Here is a 22638-nt window from a genome sequence, read left to right on the forward strand (position 1 = left end):
CAGATTCCTATTTTTAACCTCTTTCACTTTTAGCACGGTCCTGATGAAACACCAAGGGATCCATTAGGAACCTATTTAAGGCGTGAAACATGTCGGCCTAACTGATTCATCTATCACTTTGACCTGTTTGACAATAAAACGGAAGGAAAATACTCACCCCTCTGATATAATTAATCTAGAGGCCTTCTCTTGTCATCTGTTTTCACCATACTACACGGACCACTGAATAAAGTTTTTTAGGGTACCAGTGGAGTATTTTTAATTCACTCACCTTCTTTCCCCCTCCACACACCCACACTCACCACTGCGGCGTTTCTCCGAAAAGAACTCCGATAAAGAGCCCTCTCGCATGTGCCCGCTGGGGACTGCAGCGCCACCCCCACGAGGAGCAACGCCCGATGATAAAGCATGACACTCGCATGGGTGTGTGAGGGCACTTTTTGTAAAAGGAGGAATTCCCCCACCTTCATAATGTCTCACTTCCAACCTACAATTTCTCCGAGGGTCCAAATAGGCCAGCTCTCTCTCTTCTCTTTAGGAACAGTCACCCTTATGTGATTATTCCGTTAGCCTTGGGAGCGCGGGTTCTGGACCTTTCTTTCTTTTGGCTCCCCATCCCCTCTCTTTGTGTTTTACGCAGCAGGTGTTCACATGAAGCTCTCCACTGCACTTGGGCCAAGTATGCGCTATATATTAAAAAATGGAAGCACACAGGCAAGACAGTAGTGGAGAGGAGGCTGGGCAGAAGCACTCTGTGCGTGAGAGCGACATGCGATGGGGGGGCTCCTAGTGAAGCATACACAGAAGACAGCTGTATAGAATCTGTGCTCCCATGGAGTGCCTGAAGAAAAAGAAAGAAAAGAGTGCTGCAAAAACAAGCAGTCATGGAAGAACTGAAGGAGTCAATCAGAGAAGTGTTAAAAAGGCTAAGCACCGTGGGAGGGACAAAGGCACGTTGGAGGGGCTAAAATAAATAGGCCCAGCGAACAGAAAGCAAGTAACTGTGACTGATAAAACAGAGGGCCAACGGTGAGCAATGGGCGGCATGCATTCCGCGTCAATATGTCCCGTTATGTCTTTACGATCTGTGCTGTCTGGTTAGATTCGACCTAAAAATATGAAGAAGAAACTTTATTGTTCAATTAATTAAAATCTTTACAATAGAAAAACACTCTAAAAATGTTATAAAAAGAGATTCAATAAATCAAAAGTTTCAATATTTGACGGTGCAATATTTCACAAAGCCAGAGGTCCCAGATTTGGGTTTTTATGATTTTCCTAACCTAAAAATATGAGGACAGAAGGCCCAGGGAGAAGCAGGAACAGAAGAGACCGAGAGGATTGTGAAATCTCCAACATAATGGGAATGATCGCACCACCTACAGAGGAGACGTCAGAGAACCAGGTTCCAAGAGGAGACCACTACTCACCCCACCTCTGCCCGAAGCCCCACAACATGACTACAGGTGACGCTGCCTAGGCACACATTATGGGCAGAGCTCTTTCTTCCCGAAGCCCCACAATATGGCCACAGCTGTCTGCACCTGAAGCCCCACATTAGGGCTCTAGCAACCTCTGCCTGGAGGCCCACATTATGACCACAGTTGCCACTTACTGAAGCCCCACATTATGACCACAGTTGTCTCTGCCAAAGCTTCACATTTCACCCACAGCCGTCTATGCCAAAACCCCACATTTTACAAACAGAGCTGTCTCTGCCAAAGCCCCACATTAAGCTCCCTCAAAGTGGGTTAAATTTTCCCCTCACTGTGGTTTTCCCAGAAAGTGTCTGAACCGAATAGATTGGGTCAGGGCACGGGTGGGGGGTACACATGGGTGAACGGCATCCACCCACTTTTTTCACAGGGTAAACGCCGTCCACCCTGCCAAGAATTTGGGCCCCACTGAATAATGTGCTGAACTCGTCCCGGTGTAATTTCCAAACACCGCAACACTTTCAGTAGCGCCTGCACGTTGTCTGCTTTCCATCTGCAACAAGCAACAACGTGCAGGCGGGGACGGGGCTTTATTATTTAAGACTCCTGTTGGGCCCATAACAAAGGCCACATTTGAGGGGTCATTTGCCCTGCTTTTGTTCGAGTCTCTTGGCTGGGAGCAGTCAGGAGCCTCACACCTGAGGCAAATGAAGCGGAGGGGAAATAAAGGCTCACACCTTGTTAGCACTTCAGACATAATTAAGAGAGGCAGCTTTTCACTTTATTCAGTCTCTGTTTAGGAGATATGCATGCTCTGTAAGAATGTCAGATGTGTTGGTCTTTCCCAGTATTTACACAAAGCAAATTGCGTTTATAGAGAGCTTACTTCCCCTGAGGAGGCGTTGAAATCATTTAAGTACCGCTATTTTTTCTTGTATAGCCCTACTCATTCCAATGCAGGTTGTCAGAGCGCTTTACATCAACAGGTGCATATTACTTGTACCATAAATTATATGTTTGTATACGAATGTACAGGATGTCACATATCATCTTCCATAGCTCACTGTGCTATTGTCCTCGCAATGCGCTCAAACATACACATGATAGACATATATGTGATATATGTGAGGGCTTTAAATCTGATGTCACTTCTTGTGATGTCACTTCCTGTAAAGTCGTGGCTTGTGATGCCACTTTCTATGATGTCAATTCCTGTGATGCCATGTGTGATGTCGTGCACCGTGATGTGGCGCACCGTGAAGGGACGTGCATACTGCCAAACTAGGTCAGTCACCTCCCTTCTTCTTTAGGGCTCACGCCAAGCGTTGCAGTGCGTAGCACTGCACGTGCAGTGCGAGCCTTCTTGTAAGGGGGTTCTGAAAGCTGCTCACACGCTTGTGCGTGTGAGCAGGCTTTCGCCGCCCGCCATTGGCTTTCATGTGTTTTTAATTTTTTTAAAAGGCTCGCGATTGGGCAAAGGCGGGCGCATGTCCCGCCTTTGCAACGCCCATTCCCGTCGGTGGCCAGCACGCGCAGCAGCGCACGTTCGCCTCGCTGCCGCGCTCCCTTTCCCCGCTCCCCTCTGGTGCTCGCGCACCACGAGCTGCTGGTTGGTTCTGTGCATACTTGCTGTTTCTTTTTACTGACCTGCACATTCACTGTCAGGGAATTCCCTTAGTTTCGGCCCCTGAAAAGAAGGACTGGATAGAAATAACGGGCTGCGCGCTTTCTGAGTTTATTTTTCCAACAGAAGAAATGCCAGCATGGCTTTAGATACCCGACCCGAGTGCATGTTGTGCTCAAGAGGAGCGAGCACAGGTTTTGTGAGGAGGGGGAAGTTTGATCACAAGTGACACCTGGTATGGGAATGTGTCTAGTTTGTTATGTCAGGAAATGTGAAGGGCGGGGCGCAGAATCCTTTTCAGGACACTGCACTCCTGCGCTGCTTTCTTCAGACATGCAACCTTCTCCACTTCCAGGCAGTTCAGGGTGACCAGGTTTTGATAACCAAATACAAGGCACGCCACAGACATAAAAGCAGGACTACTCACAACCAGAGTTCTAAAACTAAATGCAACTCGACACCGGTATCTTCTTTGTTACATACTCTGCTTTCTTATGAGTTGAATAGAAGGGAGAGTTCAGAAGGAAGTGCCTTTTTACTTTTTTTTCTTCAGTTTTATATAGCACGGACTCGAAGGTATTGGAGCGCTTTACATGAGCTCCAGATACATTACACAAGGACATTTCGGTCATTATTGTATTTCAATTTTTTGGGAAGACACTGGCAAATGAAGTGATTTGCCCAGAATCACACAATGTTGAAGCTACGCCAAGACTCGTCTCTCGTTCCGCAGTTCCAAAGTCAACCCTCTCTGAGAGCTGGTACATAAAGTATGTTTGCAGAAATTGCCGGGGACCACAATACATCGGAGCAGTCCCAGCAATGCCGAGTTGTCACATCGACCACCGAAGGCAGGTATAACTTGGTCGCAGGCAGGGCAGGTATACTGTGTTGTCAGAGCCCAGGTGGCCGCCACTCATGGTGGTTCATCCCGCTGCAGATTGGCACATCTCGCACAAATATTTGGGTTTGGTTTGGTTATACACGTACAAGTACTATTTAACTGTTTTAACAATAACAACAACGCCTGCCCGCCTGTTTGTGAACAAATGAACGTTGTCTTGGATATCGAACTCGCATTGCTGGATCTGCAAAGCGTTCAGCGTAAATAACCACCCCCCACCGCCACCTCCCCCCTTTCACTTTACATTGGAATGAACCATGTGGCAACCGCACTCACTCCTGACCTGATTCTAGGCTTTGCTTGTCACCTTATTACAGGTAAGTTTTATTGTACTCACATGGGCCTAGTTATCCCCACCAGGCCCAATCAGGTGCTCGACCTTAGTTCCCCCTTATTGGTCAGTTCTCGGATGCATCATCCAGTTAAAAAGACATCCTGAAACCAGTGGCCAACTTGGGTCGCATCAGTGCCCCTATGGGACTCCATTCAGAGGATGTAGTTTCTTCAGGGGACAGCTGCAAAGGATGAGTGGTGATGCCTCCGCCTTCAGAACACCTAACAACGAAAGCCCCTAGACTATCCCCCATGCCATGGTGCTTGATACATAATACTCAATACAAAGCCCTAGAGGTGACCCGAACAGTGTTGTGCTTTGTATGAGCGGTAGCACTAAGCACACTAATTCACTCAATTATATAGATAGATGATGGTAACTCAAGGCTAGGATAGGACCAGCTCTACTCTCCGGACTTGTGGCTGGATGCAGCAGAATACTGTATGTACCAGCACAAAACATTCCCTCTCTCTAATTAGATTCCTAAAAATTAATCAGTCAGGAAGTGCAGAAAGAGCCAACACACTAAAGGTAAAACCCTAACCAGAAGTCAGGGACTGCTTATCCTTCATCACCAACCACTCTTAAATAAACCACGAGGTCCTTAAGATCTTATATAAACGTGGGCAAATTCAGAAGGGATTTCCAGGAGTAGAGACGCTGATTGAAAAAAAGCACTCCATAGCATATAAAAGGAGAAGATCATTAGAGAACTTCTTTGTTCTATCTACGAGGTACTTAAGACACAAGATTTGGGAACCTGGTTTAGATGCCAGACAGGTTTTCATACATGTGGGGACTGTAATGTCTGTCACCTAGGTATAAACAGGAACAAGCATTTGCAATGCAATAGGTCTCGCATTTACACGAGTTTTAGCTATTGACCTTGCAAATGACAATGCCTTTTATTTTTGTTTTCGTTTTTAAAACATAAATGAAAGCATGTCATTTACAATACTAATAGCTTAAACTCGCGTAAATGCGTGACCTATTGCATTGCAAATGCTTGTTTAGGACTTGTGCCCAGGATTGGGCAGAGAAAGAAATCCTATGAGCTTCCGTCATGGGGATGAAAACATGTTGATAAGGAACAACTATGGAAAATAAGCCAAAATAATCACAACTGTAGAAACAACTGAGCACCTCTCACCTGCAGCACGTCTGGGTTTCTAAGGACAAGTGTCAGGGGCCGGTGCAAAAATGCAAGTCTGTTAGGAACTCAGTCAAATGACACATAATCTCCAGTCATCTTTTCTTTATTGTGACAATTCCAGGCACGTGCTCATCATTACCCAATGCTCCAGCTATAGTAATCAATAAAACAAATCTGAAGTAGGCTCCCCCGTGCCTGGCACGGGCACCCAGATCGGCAGGGGATACTCAGGACCTGCAACAGAGAATTAGACACACAGAATTTGATAACAAATGAAAACCTTTAGATCTTTCGAGCCAACACAACCTACCTTCTCCTTACGCTCTGTCTCAGAAGCAGTGATTTAAGTGGGCCGGGTCTCACTGGTACTGAGCACCGGCAGTGTTTTTTAAGGGGGCCCCTAACAGGCTCTGTTTTGTGCCCCGGCACAGGCGGTCCGTGTTTTTTTCCGGACTGCGGTGACAGCAGGCACATCGATGTGCGCGTGCTCACACTTCTCACAAGCGTTGTAGGGAAAGGGAAATCCTCTAAAGAGAGTCACTTTTTCTCTGGATTTCCCTTCTTCTCTTTTTGAAACTCAGGAGCAGCAACATTGTTGTGGTGTCACCAGGGCTTTAAGTGGAAGCTTTTTCAATATTATATACAAGCCATTGTAGCTGCTTATTTATCTGCTGCAACTAACAACCACTGACAAAGCTATTAGTCCTGACTTCTTGTATGTCTGATGTTACTTGTTGTATCATATTTCTGGATGCAACAGAAACAGCCAAATACAAGTCGGGCGGCACGCTATGCTAAGCACAGGTTTTTAGCTAATGCCATGCCCTTAATTACACTGACCACGCCCCTTTGAGAGACCCCCCCCCCCCAGTTTTTTCATCCCACTTAAAGCCCTGCTCAGAAGGATAGTCATTTGGAAGTCCAGAGGTTCTACATACAAGGTTCTGCCCATTTTAGAGGATGCTGTTCCTGTCCATTTTAAAATCAGAACATTTTAACTGAAGATTTCAACCATTTAGAATCAGAATGTTCTACAGAGAAAGATGCGCCCTTAACAGACCCACGCAATTCAGTCCAAAAGCGTTGGCGCTATCAGAGCACCAAAAAACACCTACAACTATTTTTTATACACATCACATTAGTAATCGCAAATAATGACAGGGATGACCAGCACCGACTTCCTGGGTTCCAAGTCACCTGAAAGTTCTTCTCGGGTGGTGAGAAGTTTCCTCGCAAGTGAAAGCATGAAATGTCGCCCGTGGCTGGAGAAAGGCCCAATGTTAGACAAGCGACCATCAGCCTCAGAGGAGCACGAGGCATTGCTGAAGAAACTTGTGTTCTTCATTGGGATTAGATCCCCGATGCCGAAGGCTATGTCACTATTGGAAAATACCACAGTCATCTGGAGGAGACTCAATCCCTGCTGAAGATGATCCTATCTATGATGGAGGAAGGGGGATATTTTCAAGAAGACTGTCTGTGAGAAGACAGTGCTGATCCTGCAGAACATGGATCCACGATGAACACAATCATGTGAAATTCGTGATACAACACATTACAGCAATATTAAAGAAGATCGTAACCATAATGGAGGAGATTTCATCAATGTTGAGGAAAATTTGTATCTATAATGCAAAATATTGTATCCAGGGTGGAGAACACTGTCGCAGGTTGGAGAACAGTCACTCCACATATTAACAGTCTCTATCCACAATGGAGAAAACTGAATCCATTCCGCAGAAGAATGTGCCCGTGCTGGAGAAGGTTGCATCTGTCTTTGAGAAGACAGGACTTATTTTCTAGAAGACAGTACTGAGTTTCAAACAAGTTTGTGCATGTTGGAGCTAAACATGTTCATGTTACCTGCTAAGAGCTTTGCTTCTCTTTTAGTCCTAAAGCAAAAGGCCTGAGTAGTCTATTGCTTGTATGATCTCGTTCAGGTGCCTGCCTTCAGCAAAGAGAGAAGCGCCTGGAGTTAATGTTCATACGTGTGAGACCAATGTGCTTCAGCGGCATGGAGAGCGAGAAGGCGGCTTTGGGAGGAATGTTACACAGAAGGTCAGAGTCTTCCTCGCAGTCCTCCAGCCCGAAGGTGGCGTCGTCCAGCATTTCCTTGTGCTGGTGGCAGGCTTGCTCCACCTTCAGCTGGTGGATCTGGCCGCGGAGACGCATCAGCTGCCGGGCGAGCTGGTGGTCCAGCTCCTGCATTTCCTTCTGTGGAAGTCAGAACAAAACACGTTACAGACCCACATTATACTGCCCATAACTTATAACAACACATCTGGGGCTCAAAGGTGATATATTACAGCAGACAAACTGAATATGAGTGGAGGTGGATTAAGGTGAAATTCTGAGATTTTCCAGTTGGATGTGTGTTTCTGAAATGCCACAAGGAGACAGTTTACTCTTTTGTGTGAATCTTAAGCATTTTCACTCTGCCAGAAACCGTTTATGGGGCTCCCGGGCAGACAGGGGCAACTGGGCCACAATCGTGGTGGTTGTGGTCTTTTTCCTTTGGTGTCCTGGGATCCGTCCTACTATGAAACTGCAAACTGAGCCAAGTTCACCCCTCCACTCTTGAGTCTCAAGGTAGCAAGGACGAGCAAGGAAAAGCAGCCACAGGCTTCTCCGGGGCGGGTGTGTGTGGAGGGCAAAGACTAAGAATTAAAACAGGCAAACAGCAGATGCAATAGTTCACTGTCTAGCCCAGTGCTTATCTTTTAGCCAAAAGAAAGTGCTTTTAATTTCACAGGAAAGTGGAATACTGCACAATTAGATGGGGAAACAACTACAAGCACTCCCATTGGATTCATCAGGTGTACCTTAACGTTGCCCTTCTCGTGCTCGATGGTGTCTCCCAATATCGACAGTGACCTCTCCATGATTTGTTCTAAGGCAACATTAGACCAAAGTTTTACTTCAGTGAGGCATCACTGCTTCGGGAACTTGAGGGTCAGTCCAAATAACTCCCTGGACAGGGCAATTTCCTATGCCAGAATTATCCTTGTGTGTTTGTGACAGTATTTCAGTCTAGGGGTGGGAGAAATTCGTGGAGATTGATTCCCTTCCACCAGATTCCGCAGAATTCCGAAACGGGGTTCAGTGGGAATTTGGCACTATTTTCTTAGCACAAAATGCACGCTTATGTCCAAAAACGGATGTGAGGATGAAACTTGCTAAAGAAAATAGCGCACCCAAATGTCCAAATGTGCTCCCTCTTTCCTCCGTGTTTAAAACCAATGCATACCACTTGGCGCCCTTGCATACTCTGCAGTGATTACAACTTGTAATCACTGCAGAGTATGTAAGGATGCTGAGTGGTATGCAGTGGTTTGTAAACCAGGAGGGACTGCTCCCTCTTCCCTGCATGTTTAGAACCCGCAGCATAGCACTTAGCGCCCTTGCATACTCTGCAGTGATTACAACTTGTAATCACTGCAGAGTATGTAAGGATGCTGAGTGGTATGCAGTGGTTTGTAAACCAGGAGGGACTGCTCCCTCTTCCCTGCATGTTTAGAACCCGCAGCATAGCACTTAGCGCCCTTGCATACTCTGCAGTGATTACAACTTGTAATCACTGCAGAGTATGTAAGGATGCTGAGTGGTATGCAGTGGTTTGTGAACCAGGAGGGACTGCTCCCTCTTCCATGCATGTTTAGAACCCGCAGCATAGCACTCAGCGCCCTTGCATACTCTGCAGTGATTACAACTTGTAATCACTGCATAATATGTAAGGGCACTGAGTGGTATGCAGTGGTTTGTGAACCAGGAGGGACTGCTCCCTCTTCCCTGCATGTTTAGAACCCGCAGCATAGCGCCCAGCGCCCTTGCATACTCTGCAGTGATTACAACTTGTAATCACTGCAGAGTATGTAAGGATGCTGAGTGGTATGCAGTGGTTTGTAAACCAGGAGGGACTGCTCCCTCTTCCCTGCATGTTTAGAACCCGCAGCATAGCACTTAGCGCCCTTGCATACTCTGCAGTGATTACAACTTGTAATCACTGCAGAGTATGTAAGGATGCTGAGTGGTATGCAGTGGTTTGTAAACCAGGAGGGACTGCTCCCTCTTCCCTGCATGTTTAGAACCCGCAGCATAGCACTTAGCGCCCTTGCATACTCTGCAGTGATTACAACTTGTAATCACTGCAGAGTATGTAAGGATGCTGAGTGGTATGCAGTGGTTTGTGAACCAGGAGGGACTGCTCCCTCTTCCATGCATGTTTAGAACCCGCAGCATAGCACTCAGCGCCCTTGCATACTCTGCAGTGATTACAACTTGTAATCACTGCATAATATGTAAGGGCACTGAGTGGTATGCAGTGGTTTGTGAACCAGGAGGGACTGCTCCCTCTTCCCTGCATGTTTAGAACCCGCAGCATAGCGCCCAGCGCCCTTGCATACTCTGCAGTGATTAAAACTTGTAATCACTCCAGAGTATGTAAGGGCATTGAGTGGTATGCAGTGGTTTGTAAACCAGGAGGGACTGCTCCCTCTTCCCTGCATGTTTAGAACCCGCAGCATAGCGCTCAGCGCCCTTGCATACTCTGCAGTGATTAAAACTTGTAATCACTGCAGAGTATGTAAGGGCACTGAGTGGTGTGCAGTGGTTTGTAAACCAGGAGGGACTGCTCCCTCTTCCCTGCATGTTTAGAACCCGCAGCATAGCACTCAGTGCCCTTGCATACTCTGCAGTGATTAAAACCTGTAATCACTGCAGAGTATGTAAGGATGCTGAGTGGTATGCAGTGGTTTCTAAACATAGAGGGAAGAGGGAGCAGTCCCTCTATGTTTAAAAAACACTGCATTTAAGTAGTTAATTCTGCTGACGGAGCGCTGGAATTTTTCAGTAATTCCCCGTTACAAGAGTAACGGGGAATTACCAACTTCCTCTGGTTCCGCCAGCAGAATTAGAATTCTGCTTAGGCCTAGTTCAGTCTTTTGAGGCCAGGCCTCACGTTACCTTCTCAGTAGTGACGCTGCTTGGATGGAGCGGATAGTGTGCTCATCAGGCTCACTCCACATGTGTCTTCTTCAGCATTGCTTAACTGCAGCAGTGGTCATGCCCAGGGACATCTTAAGGCCCTGGCCCTCATCTATTTTGGGGGCCCCTGTTCCTAACATCATTGCATTTATGATCCACTTTCAGCTAAATCACGCCTATTGATAATTACTAAAAAGTTAACTAATATTAAAAGAAAGAAGAAAAATGATAGGCAGTTGTTTATTTAAAATCAGCCCCCCGTTTCATTGAACATCCCTCCTTTTCTTGAGTTGCCCTTTGGACCAGCATTGATCTTCATACAACAAACAGATTGTCATGGACATGGACCATGGGGCAGCCCTGCATGAGCCTGTGGAATAGTTGCCAACATTCTATTACTAAAAGAGCTAGAGGTAGTTATCATAGGTGTACTATTCGGATAAATTAATGAGGGGCCCTGTCCTGACCCCTTTAAAGCTGGGTCCCTGGGACACAGCCCACTTTGCACATGCCTTAAAATGTCTCTGGTCATGCTCATGATTCAGGCCACTGAAAAGTTCAGTGCGGCAGGCCATGTTGACAGGTGAGCATGTTTGGTAGTTGCGGCTTCTGGGCCAGGGACAGGTCTCATGTTTTGGTAGCAATGGTGGTTCCTAGGAGGAATGTGCAGCACATGTGCAACACCAGCCCTTCGGGCACTTTGCAAGGGTGTCGAACGACACACTGTTGTTTTGTTTCAGTTTCTTTAGGGTGTTCGCCACAGGAACCCCATTGTAGGTGACTGGATTACCCTTGACACCTCTGGTCAGTCTCAGTGAGGTTTCCAATTCCTAGGCACACCCACAGCTTACATGGCAAGTTTTGCAGACTTCAGATGATGTCCCCTCACATATGGGAGAGTGGCTGTGAAGCTGACACAAGCATTAGTCTCAGCACAGTTTTCAAGTACTCCCCAGAGCACTCACTTCCTTTGTGAGGTGCTTTAGGTCCCACTTTTATACTCATTTTCCAGACAAGGAATGTGGATCCACTGTTTAAGGTTCTGGAGCCTGTTTGAAGTGACTCCCTATTGCATCTCATTTTCTGGATCTAGTTCGGACATGGTGTTGGGGCAGGAATGTTACCTGCATTGTGCACAGTCATGTCCCCTGCCATGCAAGCCCGAACTATCAGTATTAGTTATCCTGTTTTTGGATTCCTGCCCCACTCTAATCCAGTGTGTCCGCAGAGGCCTAAGTCTGTTCTGGACTTGTCTGGACTTGTTGACTTGTCTGGACTTGTCCTGGACCTGAAGGGGCACACCCAGTGAACTCCTCATAGTAACAGCTGGACTGCTGTCCCTATCATGGTTTGCATTCAAATAGCACAGTGAAGGCCACATACCGTGTATTGTAGGAATGATATGATGACCAGGTGTTTACCTGTGTTGTGTCAGTAGGAGCTTACTGGCCCACTAACCCAAAGTTCTGCTGCACGCAGTGAACCCAGAATACTAGCCCCAAGATCCTGTGTGCTTGAGTGTGTGCATGTATGCATGTGGAATGGTGGGCAGTACGTGGGTGTATTTGTAAACCAGAGTGACACAGGCCTGTGGGTTCCATTTTGGAAATCTTGGCATGTTCATATGTACAAGGTGGAGCTGAGGTTGCTCTCCCAGACAGTGCACATATATAACTGACATTCCTAAGCCTGGAGGGAGGGAGCCAAGACACTGAAGTGGGGAAAGATGAGAAAGGCTTCTTCTTAGAAATTCAATGATGTCCTTTCTGATAGAGAGGACTGCTGATTCTTCTTCTTGGAAGTTCCATTTGGTGGATAGCAGAAGTGAAGGGTGGGGTGGGAATGCAGTATCTGTTGTCAATGTGTGGTGGGTCCCTAGAAAAGGGGCATCTCTGTCTCTCTTCCTGATCACTGTCAGATGTGGCTATTGGTAGTCAAGGTGCAGAATGATCACACCTGTTTGTGTCTCGTTTGTGGGTGCTCCAGCCTGCACACAACCATTCTTTAAGGAGCAGCACTCAAGACAGAGGCTGAATCTGGAAGACAAGCTGTGCAAGACACATAAAAGGAGAACAGGCCCAAACCATTTCTGAAAAGGCAAACTGGAAATGTTCTGGTATTGGATATTCCCAGCCCATCCCATAAATCCTTCACTGCCTGTGTAGCAGCGTTGTACTGAGGTTGCTCATTTTCTTGGCCTGAGGAAGACCCCGTTTGAAGGAACTACTGAGATTCTGTGTTTTTTGGGGGTCGAAACGTCGAGTTTTCCTTCACCTTGACCTGTACTTTTATTTGATGCCCAGATGCGGATGATGAAATGCGTATTGATAGCGTCTTGGAATTTTGATTAGTCAGCAATTTAATATTGTTAGACAGGTCTTTTCATCTTGTAAATATTGTCAATATCAGCACTTATACCCTTCCATTCCCATCCCATCACAAGCACTTCCTTGGGCACTTATTTTCACTTCATGTCCGCAAGGGCAACCATTGACATTGTTAACTATGAATTGATTTACAACATAAAATTCATGATAAATGCTCAATAATCTGTCATTATTTATTTGATTTGTTGAATGTGGGTGTTTTACAAAGATTTCTCATAAATATATGTCAGTTGGACCAATTTTTCTTTATACTGTGATCGCTCACCATCACAACAACTGAGAAGCACATGCTGAAAGGGTTGCACTTGCCTCAATTTGCCGAGCCATAGTGAGACAGGCCGAGGGACAGCAGAGGCAATAAACCACAGCCACACAGCTGTGGCCAAATGGCCCCTGTCTGGCCCATGACCCTTTGAACAGGGTCTGTCACATGGCCTTTGTGCTAGGTGAGGACTCTCACAGAGAAAGTGACGGGCCATGCCTAGCATCTTCCCCAACCTTAACAACAGAATCTGCTGATTCACTCCCTCTCCCTAACAATCCAAATATCAGCACTCACAAAAATCTAAATAGTAATCCCTTGCTGCTAGGTCCTCCTAGAATTGCTATCTGTCACCATGTGTCACTTCAGTGTCTGGGCAGCTGTAGGGAAGCAGGCAATACAATTATACCGTCTGTGGGAGCTGTATCCACTCTCCATCTTGTGCCAGGCTAAAGCAGGAGCCTCTCAAAATGGATCCCAAGGGTTTCAGCAAACACATGCACATTGCTCACAGTCTCACTGAAATGTATGTGCCGCACATACACCAGGCACACGTACTCAACATGGAAGCGAAATGTCAGGGCAATGGTCCAGGCGTTAGACTGAAGCAAAACTTTTACTGAGCTCGAGAAAATAAGTACCCTCCTCTCAGACACAGAAAAAAGGTTTGTTAATTTCTACTAATTCTCAAAAACAGATACATTGCCACTACGCCTTACACCAACAACCATAAGAATGAGTAGATTCCCATGTTGACAAAAGAGGGACACACTTTGTGCATCCTTGTCACAGAACAGGTTCTGAACCTTGGTAGTGTCAGGGACAGGCCTAGGCCTCAGTGTGCATTCTGAATTAGTGTGCTAGTTGAGCCAGTAAAAAGTCTGGATATCAGTATCACATGTCGTTGGGTCACTCATGGGAGGGGTGCACGCCCGTACACCATGTGTGGGACATTCCTTTCCCAAAATAATCACGCTAAGATATGATTGGCTCTGCCCCAGCTGGAAGGCCTCAAAAGGGCTCCTACTTGTCAGGTAATCTTATGAGCTCCAGGTGAGGCGGTCAATTACGTGTTCGGGTACAGCCGAGGGGTGCACGTCCGTACACCATGTGTGGGACATTCCTTTCCCAAAATAATCACGCTAAGATATGACTGGCTCTGCCCCAGCTGGAAGGCCTCAAAACGGCTCCTAATTGTCAGGTAATCTTATGAGCTCCAGGTGAGGGTACAGCCGAGGGGTGCACGTCCGTACACCATGTGTGGGACATTCCTTTCCCAAAATAATCACGCTAAGATATGACTGGCTCTGTCCCAGTTGGAAGGCCTTAAAAGGGCTCCTACTTGTCAGGTAATCTTATGAGCTCCAGGTGAGGTGGTCAGTTACGTGTTCGGGTACAGCCGAGGGGTGCACGTCCGTACACCATGTGTGGGACATTCCTTTCCCAAAATAATCACGCTAAGATATGACTGGCTCTGCCCCAGCTGGAAGGCCTTAAAAGGGCTCCTACTTGTCAGGTAATCTTATGAGCTCCAGGTGAGGTGGTCAGTTACGTGTTCGGGTACAGCCGAGGGGTGCACGCCCGTACACCATGTGTGGGACATTCCTTTCCCAAAATATTCACACTAAGATATGACTGGCTCTGTCCTAGTTGGAAGGCCTTAAAAGGGCTCCTACTTCTCAGGTAATCTTATGAGCTCCAGGTGAGGCGGTCAGTTACGTGTTCGGGTACAGCCGTGCAACTTCAACCCATAGAACCTGCCAGCAGTCTGCTGCCGTGCAAACCCCAAGCCTTGGTGCCCGTCCAATAACGGCATTCCATCGGCAAAGGCAATTGTTATCAAGCCAGACACCTGCAGCTGGTTCTCACGCCGCCCCAAATCCCAGTCCAAAGCAGTGCAGCTGGTCTGGAGTTCACGACGAGCGATCAAGAGGTGTAGGAGCAAGCACCTTGTACCGTGTGTGCGTGCGCGAAGCGCACGTGGTGCAAGGCTGCGCCAGGTGCAGGTGGTGTCCCTGCGCGCGCCTGGCGAGGAACGTGGAGAGCCAAGCAGTGATTGGACGAGAACTGAAGCGGCTCTAGAGGAGATCCCTGGGCCTTATACCGGCTTCAAGCTGCTCTGGGGGCGGGGGAGCGGTCCCTGGACCAAGCGTTGAACAGTTCTCGGGGGTCCCCGTCCCGTCACTGTCACAGCCTTGTTTACTTGCGGGACGCCTGGAGCTGGGACTGGGTTATGTCTCGGACATAGATCGGAGCTGACTGAGTAACCAATGGATTCCTGCTGCAGAGGGGATTTCCAATAACCTTATTACATATGACAGGGGTACTTTAATTGTATTTATTATTTTTTGTGTGTGCTTTTTTATAAGTCGCGAACTTGGTCCAAAGTGCTCTTTACCTGAGCAACGGATAATTACACAAGGCCCAATTTGTTTTTTAGGCACATGCAGATTAAATGATTTGGCCAAAAATTACAGAATGCGGAGCAGACGCGCAACTCCTGTTTACTCTGCTGTAATTTCAGCCAAACTCCTTCCCAGAATCGGGTGTTTTCCGTGATGATTATATTTAGCCTGGCAGTGTTTGTCGACTGTTGGGTTATGAGGAGACCTGCAGGGCCAAGCAGCTTCCGGATGAGGCATCAAGGTGGCACCGTCTGGCAGGGAGAAGGGGTGGGTGGGTGTGGTCTTGTAGCACACCTTACTAGCAGGAGAGGACGTGGCTACTCTGCTCTCACTAATGCAGCGGCGTAGCAAGGCTGCAGCGAGCCCTGGTGCAAGCAAGGATCATGGCCACCTTGACTGCTGCTGGGGTGGTATATACAGCTATTATGAGGGTTCAATAGGCCGCTCTAGGTTTGGGCCTGGTGTCACTGCACATGCTACACTAGTGTTAGCTATGCCCTGCGCTAACTCTGGCAGCATCGGTGGTGTTTGTACAAGCTTGACCCCACCAATTATTTATGTTGATAGCTCGAGGTGTGGAGACAGGTAGGACCTTTTTAGGTCTCGGCTCGAAGGCTGCGCTTGCGCAGTCTCGCTCCGAGATTTAATGTTTTGGAGAAGAGGGGCTTGAACCCGCCCCTCTTCTCTCCTCTTCTCCATTGGCTGGCCTCTTAAATGCTGGGCAGCCATTGGAGAAGAGGTTTGTCTCTCTGAACAGGCCCCGTCCTTTTCGGATTCGGGGGCGTGTTTTTTGCTACTTTTCTCATTATCTCCTCCAGCCAATGGCAAGAGGAGAGAACAGAAAAACACGCCCCCGAATCCGGAAACGCCGCTGCCTTTCTCCGAGGCATTTCTGCTTCGCCTCGGAGAAAGGCAGTGGTGTGCTTGTTCTCTATCTTGCCCGAGTTTGGATAAAGTTACCCGCAAGCCAAGCTAGTTAGTAAAGAAGTAAAATATGCACTATACATATGGCCACTGTGGTTGCACCGATGAAAAAATTCCCTGTTTGCATTTGTACACCGCATGAAAACACTCCTTAAAACACCAAGACAATGTCGAGCGCCTGGCCCATAAACCCCGTGTGCGAGTTTTAGTTTCAGCCAGAGGCAGTGCCGAGCTGAACATTCCTCTCTCTTAGTCAGGAGGCACCAAAGACATTTGCACGAGAAAGGAGTCCGCACTGGCAGCTGAACTGATAATTAACTACCACAATAAACTGAGGGCTTGATTTTTACAGGCCCCTGTCAAAAGCATCTGCCCGGAATAAATCAACACTGGGCGCTGCCGAGGAGGAGGGGACACGAGTCATTCGACTGCCCCTCCCCCTCCCACGTGTAGAAAGTGTACTCTGATCGCAGGGACCCTCCGCAATATTTACGGTCTCATTAAATAGCGAAGGTGGTGGCGACGTCTGCTGAAGTCCTTCAGACCGGGGCATATATGCAAACCACCCCCTGCCCCTGTGAGAAATATCACAGACTAGGTGACTGTGCGTTTATCAGTCCGAGGCAAGCAAGAAAAAAATAACCTGTTTTGCAGCAGTGACGAAACCTCTCACAATAACAAAGTGGGTGGGGGTAGGGTAGGGTAGAAAGGCCCGTCTTTTGCTATCCTGTCTGGTTCCTTTCCCCCACTTTAGCCAGACTTTGCCATCTCTCTGATGAATGGAGTAGGGGTCTCTGTTTAACTTAAATGTACAATAATCTAATGTGGTCTGTTCCTCCCCTCCCCCTTAGCACTCGCTCTTCATCTCCTTGGTGTCTGGGACCAGCATCTCTCCTCAACCAGTCACGTGCAAGTGCAAATTTGACACTGTTGTAACTGGGTTACATAGTCTCCATTTGTAGAGCAATTGCATAAGGCTTGGGGTGGGTGCGTACTTGTGGTGGGTGAATGAGAAGGGTATTTTTAGCCAAACACTGATTTACTGTTGTTGTGTAGGGGGGGAAATTGAGTTGGTAGGCAATGTTACAGTGGTCCTAAGTGGGTATGGAGTCTTCTCCGTTTCAGTGCTTAATTTGTAAAAAATAAATAAAAATTAACCAGAAGTCACAGGCCTAGGTGAGGCGCCCCTAGGGGACCCTCTACAGTCCCTATGCCCTAGGTACTCAGGAACCATTTACTAGGGCTTATATGTAATCTTGAAAAAGCTTCCACTTTAAGCCCTGGTGACAACACGACGATGTTGCTGCTCCTGAGTTTCAAGAGAAGGGAAATCTTTAAAGGGTACAACGGTAAAGCTAACTTCTCCACTAGAGAGAAGTGAGCACGCACGTCAATGTGCCTGCTGTGACACAAAACGGACCAAAAATGGACCGCTAGTGCCAGGGCACAAAACAGAGCCCGATAGAGACCCGTTTCGAGGACCTATTTAATAAAAAACTGCCGATGCTCTTCACTGGTGAGACCCGGCCCTCTTAAAGCCCTGGCTGTAGCGTATATGTGTGTGTGGGAGGCTCTGTGTGTGTGTGTGGGAGGCTCTGTGTGTGTGTGTGGGAGGCTCTGTGTGTGTGTGGGAGGCTCTGTATGTGTGTGTGGGAGGCTCTGTGTGTGTTTGTGGGTGTGTGTGTGTGGGAGGCTCTGTGTGTGTGTGTGTGGGAGGCTCTGTGTCTGTGTGTGTGGGAGGCTCTGTGTGTGTGGGAGTCTCTATGTGGGGGTAACTCTGTGTGTAGAATACTTCTCCACTAGAGAGAAGTGAGCATGCACGTCAATGTGCCTGCTGTGACACAAAACGGACTAAAAACGGACCGCTGGTGCCAGGGCACAATACAGAGCCCGATAGAGACCCGTTTTGAGGCCCTATTTAATAAAAAAACTGCCGATGCTCTTCACTGGTGAGACCCGGCCCTCTTAAAGCCCTGGCTGTAGCGTATATGTGTGTGTGGGAGGCTCTGTGTGTGTGTGTGGGAGGCTGTGTGTGTGTGTGTGGGGGAGGCTCTGTGTGTGTGTGTGGGAGGCTCTGTATGTGTGTGTGGGAGGCTCTGTGTGTGTGTGTGTGGGAGGCTCTGTGTGTGTGTGGGAGGCTCTGTGTCTGTGTGTGTGGGAGGCTCTGTGTGTGTGGGAGTCTCTGTGTGGGGGTAACTCTGTGTGTAGAATGCTCTATGTGAGTGGTGGAGGTAACTCTGTGTGTAGGTTGCTCTATGTGAGTGGCTCTGTGTGTGTAGGTGGCTCTGTGTGTGTGGGTGGCTCTGTGTGTGTAGGTGGCTCTGTGTGTGTGGCTCTGTATGTGTGGGTGGCTCTGTGTGTGTGGCTCTGTATGTGTGGGTGCAAATGCAATAGGTCTCGCAGTGGAGAGTGATTAAGCTATTGACATTGTAAATAACAAATGCCGTTTCTTTAAATGTTTTAAAAACAAAAACATACAAGAATGTCATGAGCAATGCCAATAGCTCTAACTTTAACAATGCCGAGACCATTGCATTGTAAATGCTTGTTAGGTCGAGGGACTGTTCGGTCTGCCGAAGGCAGATCCGGAAGTCCGGAGATCTTATGTTTCTTAGAGTGGCTATTTAGCCCGCCTCTCTTTTTGCCTCTCCTCCATTGGCTGGCTTCCTAAACGGAGGCCAGCCATTGGAGGAGAGAGCCGTCCCTCCAAATAGGCTCCATCTTTTTCAGATTCGGGGGCGTGTTCCGTGCTCTTCTTTCCACTTTTTAGCCACGCCCTTTTTTAGGCGTGTTTTTCTCTCCTCCAGCCAATGGCAAGAGGAGAGAAAAAGAAACACGCCCCCGAATCTGAAACCGCCGCTGCCTTTCTCCGAGGCATTTCTGCTTCGCCTCGGAGAAAGGCAGTGGTGTGCTTGTTTCCTTTTCATTCCGAGCTTGGTCATCCTCTCCTTATACAACATTATAAAAAAAAAAAAATACAAATCTATCATTGTCGTTTTAAGTTCCACTGCTTAATACCCTATCCGCTAAAAGTTTCATTTTCCTCGGAGCCGAAAACTTTTTTCCACGTTTTTTACTACTGAGAACGGCTTGCGTAAAATGACGTTGCGCTCAGACGCTAAAACGGCGCGTGGTAGTTGGACGGAAGCTGTGAAAACTGCACTGACAATTAGAAATCATAAGCTTCTGGTTCGTTTACCTAGAATACTGGAGAGTAAAGACATCGAGCCCCAGAGAAGAGTCTGGAAGAGCCCGTCACGTGTCCTGTCTCCCGCATGAAGGACGGCGCAGAAGATTCCTACACCGCAGCAGCTAGCCTGCAGCAATGTGGGTGCCGGACGGCGATGCTAGTGAAGAACACGAACGCTCCTCAGATGTACAGAATCACCGTCTCTCAGTGGCTCCTAGAAAAAGGTGAATTCCGAGGAGTTGAGCAAAACGAAGATGGTCGAGGATATTTGTGGGCAAGTGTATGTCGATGTCACTGGTCGAAGTGGGCGGGAAGCGGGGGCACAACGTGTCCATACTCTTTTAATATAAGAAAAACAGTTCCCCCCTACTTTTTGTGAAAAAACGACCATCGCGGGACGATTAATTCCTAGAGACGAAAAGTGGGGAGTTTCCTCTGCTGTGCAAGTGAAACCAGGTTGGGCGGGATGGGGGGGGCGGACAGCTGAACAAACCTTGTCAGGGTGCCTGCCCTGTTTGCTTAAAAGAAATGTAAATTTGCACAGCCGGTTAATCTACAATCTAAAGGGTGTGTGGTACCTGGTAACTGGCTGTAATTGATGGAATAACGTGAAATGGTTTTTTTGAGTGGCATTGCAAGGGAGTTACCAGCTGAGCTGTGAATTCAGGAACACGCCCTCGAAGCCGAAAAAGTTTTGAAGCTTTCCGTGTTTTGTCTTGTTTTTGTTGCAATTATGTCACCGCCACGCATCCATTTTACGTTCGGAGGCTTTTCTATTTGTCCATTACACTTAATTGTCCTGCCTTTGGCTGCTTGTTTCAGCCGAGGCGATTTCACTTAGTGATTGCTTTTTTTGGGCCATCCCACCTTTCTCTTCATACAGTGCTATGGACCCAACCACTCCCGCCCCCTAGAACACTGCTTGCCTGCCCGTCACAACACTAGAGTCCGCCCCCACCACCACCTTTCGCTCGGAGGTCGCTGCTCGCAGTTCCCTCCTGTCTGAAATAAGTGCAGCAACTGCATACACTCCCACATAGAGAGCTTCTGTGGGCCACATCCATTTCAGGGTCCCACTCCTCCCCGCAAATCACTGCCCCACCTTCTTCTCTCACTTGCCACCCCTAGCCTCAGTAAGTCTCCGGTTGGGTTTCATTCGAGCGGCGCCACCCTCCCCCCGCTCGGTTTAGCATGTCTTCCTGCACCTTCTGTGCTTGGCCACGCCCCCTGCTTCTAGCCTCGTCTCTGCAGCCCCATAGTTATGCTGGCTACGGTGGGCGCGCACCTTATTATAGGGGTCTATTGCTGGGATTGTGCTGCCCTTGCCTGACTCCGTGCGTCGCCGTCTTTGGGCTCTTGGCGCTTTAAGTTTTCTTGTGATGCCACCCTCGGTGAGTCTCGTTTTAAACTTTCACGCTACGGTGGGCACGCACCTTGTTATAGGGGTCTATTGCTGGGATTGTGCTGCCCTTGCCTGACTCCGTGCATCGCCGTCTTTGGGCTTTTGTTTTCTTGTGATGCCACCCTCGGTGAGTCTCGTTTTAATCTTTCACACTGAGCGCGGTGCCCGCTTCAGGGACACCGCGCTCTGTGTGTTTGTTTGCTGGCAGCTACTCTGCCACAGTAACAACACATCTGAAACTGCGGCACTGGCGGCATTGCAGTCACTGACTTCAGGAGTGGGTGGGCGTGGCGGTTTCTCTTTATTCTGAAATCATCCAGCGACAACCAGACCCATCCCCCCGAGCAGGGCTTTAAGTGGGATGAAAAAAACTGGGGGGGGGGGTCACTCAATGGGTCGTGGTCAATGTAATTAAGGGCGTGGCTTTAAAACACCTAATCTAAAAATCCGTATTTAGCACAGTGTGCCGCCCAACTTGTATTTTGCTGTTCCTGTCATTGCATTCAGATATATGATGCAAGTCACATCATACCTACAAGTCAGGACTATTGGCTTTGTCAATAGTTGCTAGTTGCATACAATAAATACGCAGCAAATATGATTTGTATAAAATATTGAAAACACTTCCACTTAACACCCTGGTGACACCACAACAATGTTGCTGCTCTCGAGTTTCAAAAAGAGAAGGGAAATCCAGAGAGAAAATGACTCTCTTTAAAGTATTTCCCTTCCTCTACAACGCTCACCACGCGCACATCGATGTGCTACCTATCACCGCAGTCCAGGGGGAAAAAAAGGGACCGCCTGTGCGGGCACAAAACAGAGCCCGATAGAGATCCGTTTCGAAGCCCCCTTAAAAAAACTGCCGGTGCTCAGACCCGGTGAGACCCGGCCCACTTAAAGCCCTGGTTGTTATCTCACTACCTCACTCTTTCTATCTCACTAACTCACTTTCACTCTCTCTTTCACTACCTCTCTCTCACTACATCCCAACATCACTCTATGCTTATATATCACTACCTCACAACATCCCTCTCCCTCACTACCTCACTCTTTCACTACCTCACTCTCTCACTACCTCACTCTCTCTATCTCACTACCTCACTCTCTCTATCTCACTACCTCACTCTCTATCTACCTCACTCTCTATCTCACTACCTCACTCTCTATCTTCCTCACTCTCTCTCACTACCTCACTCTCTATTTCAATACCTCACTCTCTCTCTCTATCTCACTACCTCACTCTCTCTCTGCTAATGCAATAGGTATCACATATGCAAAAAAAAAGCTAATGCCAATAGAAATGACAATGCCATTTATTTAGGGATACAAAAATGATAAAAAAATAATGAGCAATACCAATAGCTCTACCTATAATATTGCCGAGACCATTGCATTGTAAATGCTTGTTACTCTTTACTGCTCGGACCCGTGCACGGCTCGAGTATTGCCGGGCGCCAGCATTCAGAAGGACACTGTGTGATACAAAGTGATGAGGAGATCCAAATGTAAACAGGAATGGTTTCGAGAGATGCACAAGGCTGCGAGTGCAAGCAATCCCTCATTTGCTAGACGCCTAGTACGCGAGCATTTTAATACTTAACACACGCTTGTTTTATTTGTTCAAAACCTGG

At 47.7% G+C, this 22638-nt stretch overlaps 2 protein-coding genes across 4 annotated transcripts in view; one reads left to right on the forward strand and one right to left on the reverse strand.

The window, feature by feature from the left end:
* LOC146857785 (myotubularin-related protein 9-like) overlaps positions 1 to 22638 on the forward strand; it is a 452543-nt gene that overhangs the window by 150588 nt on the left and 279317 nt on the right. The window lies entirely within an intron of this gene.
* The window catches only part of FAM167B (family with sequence similarity 167 member B), a 61246-nt gene continuing 44146 nt past the window's right edge, over positions 5539 to 22638 (reverse strand). The window contains exon 2 of the mRNA XM_085648417.1: positions 5539 to 7665. Coding sequence (XP_085504543.1) covers positions 7402 to 7665 — 264 coding nt within the window. The 3' untranslated portion in view covers positions 5539 to 7401. The remainder of the gene's footprint in view (positions 7666 to 22638) is intronic.

The sequence above is a fragment of the Triturus cristatus genome, chromosome 3_2 (genome assembly GCF_964204655.1).
Source record: "Triturus cristatus chromosome 3_2, aTriCri1.1, whole genome shotgun sequence".
NCBI classification, from domain to species: Eukaryota; Metazoa; Chordata; class Amphibia; order Caudata; family Salamandridae; genus Triturus; species Triturus cristatus.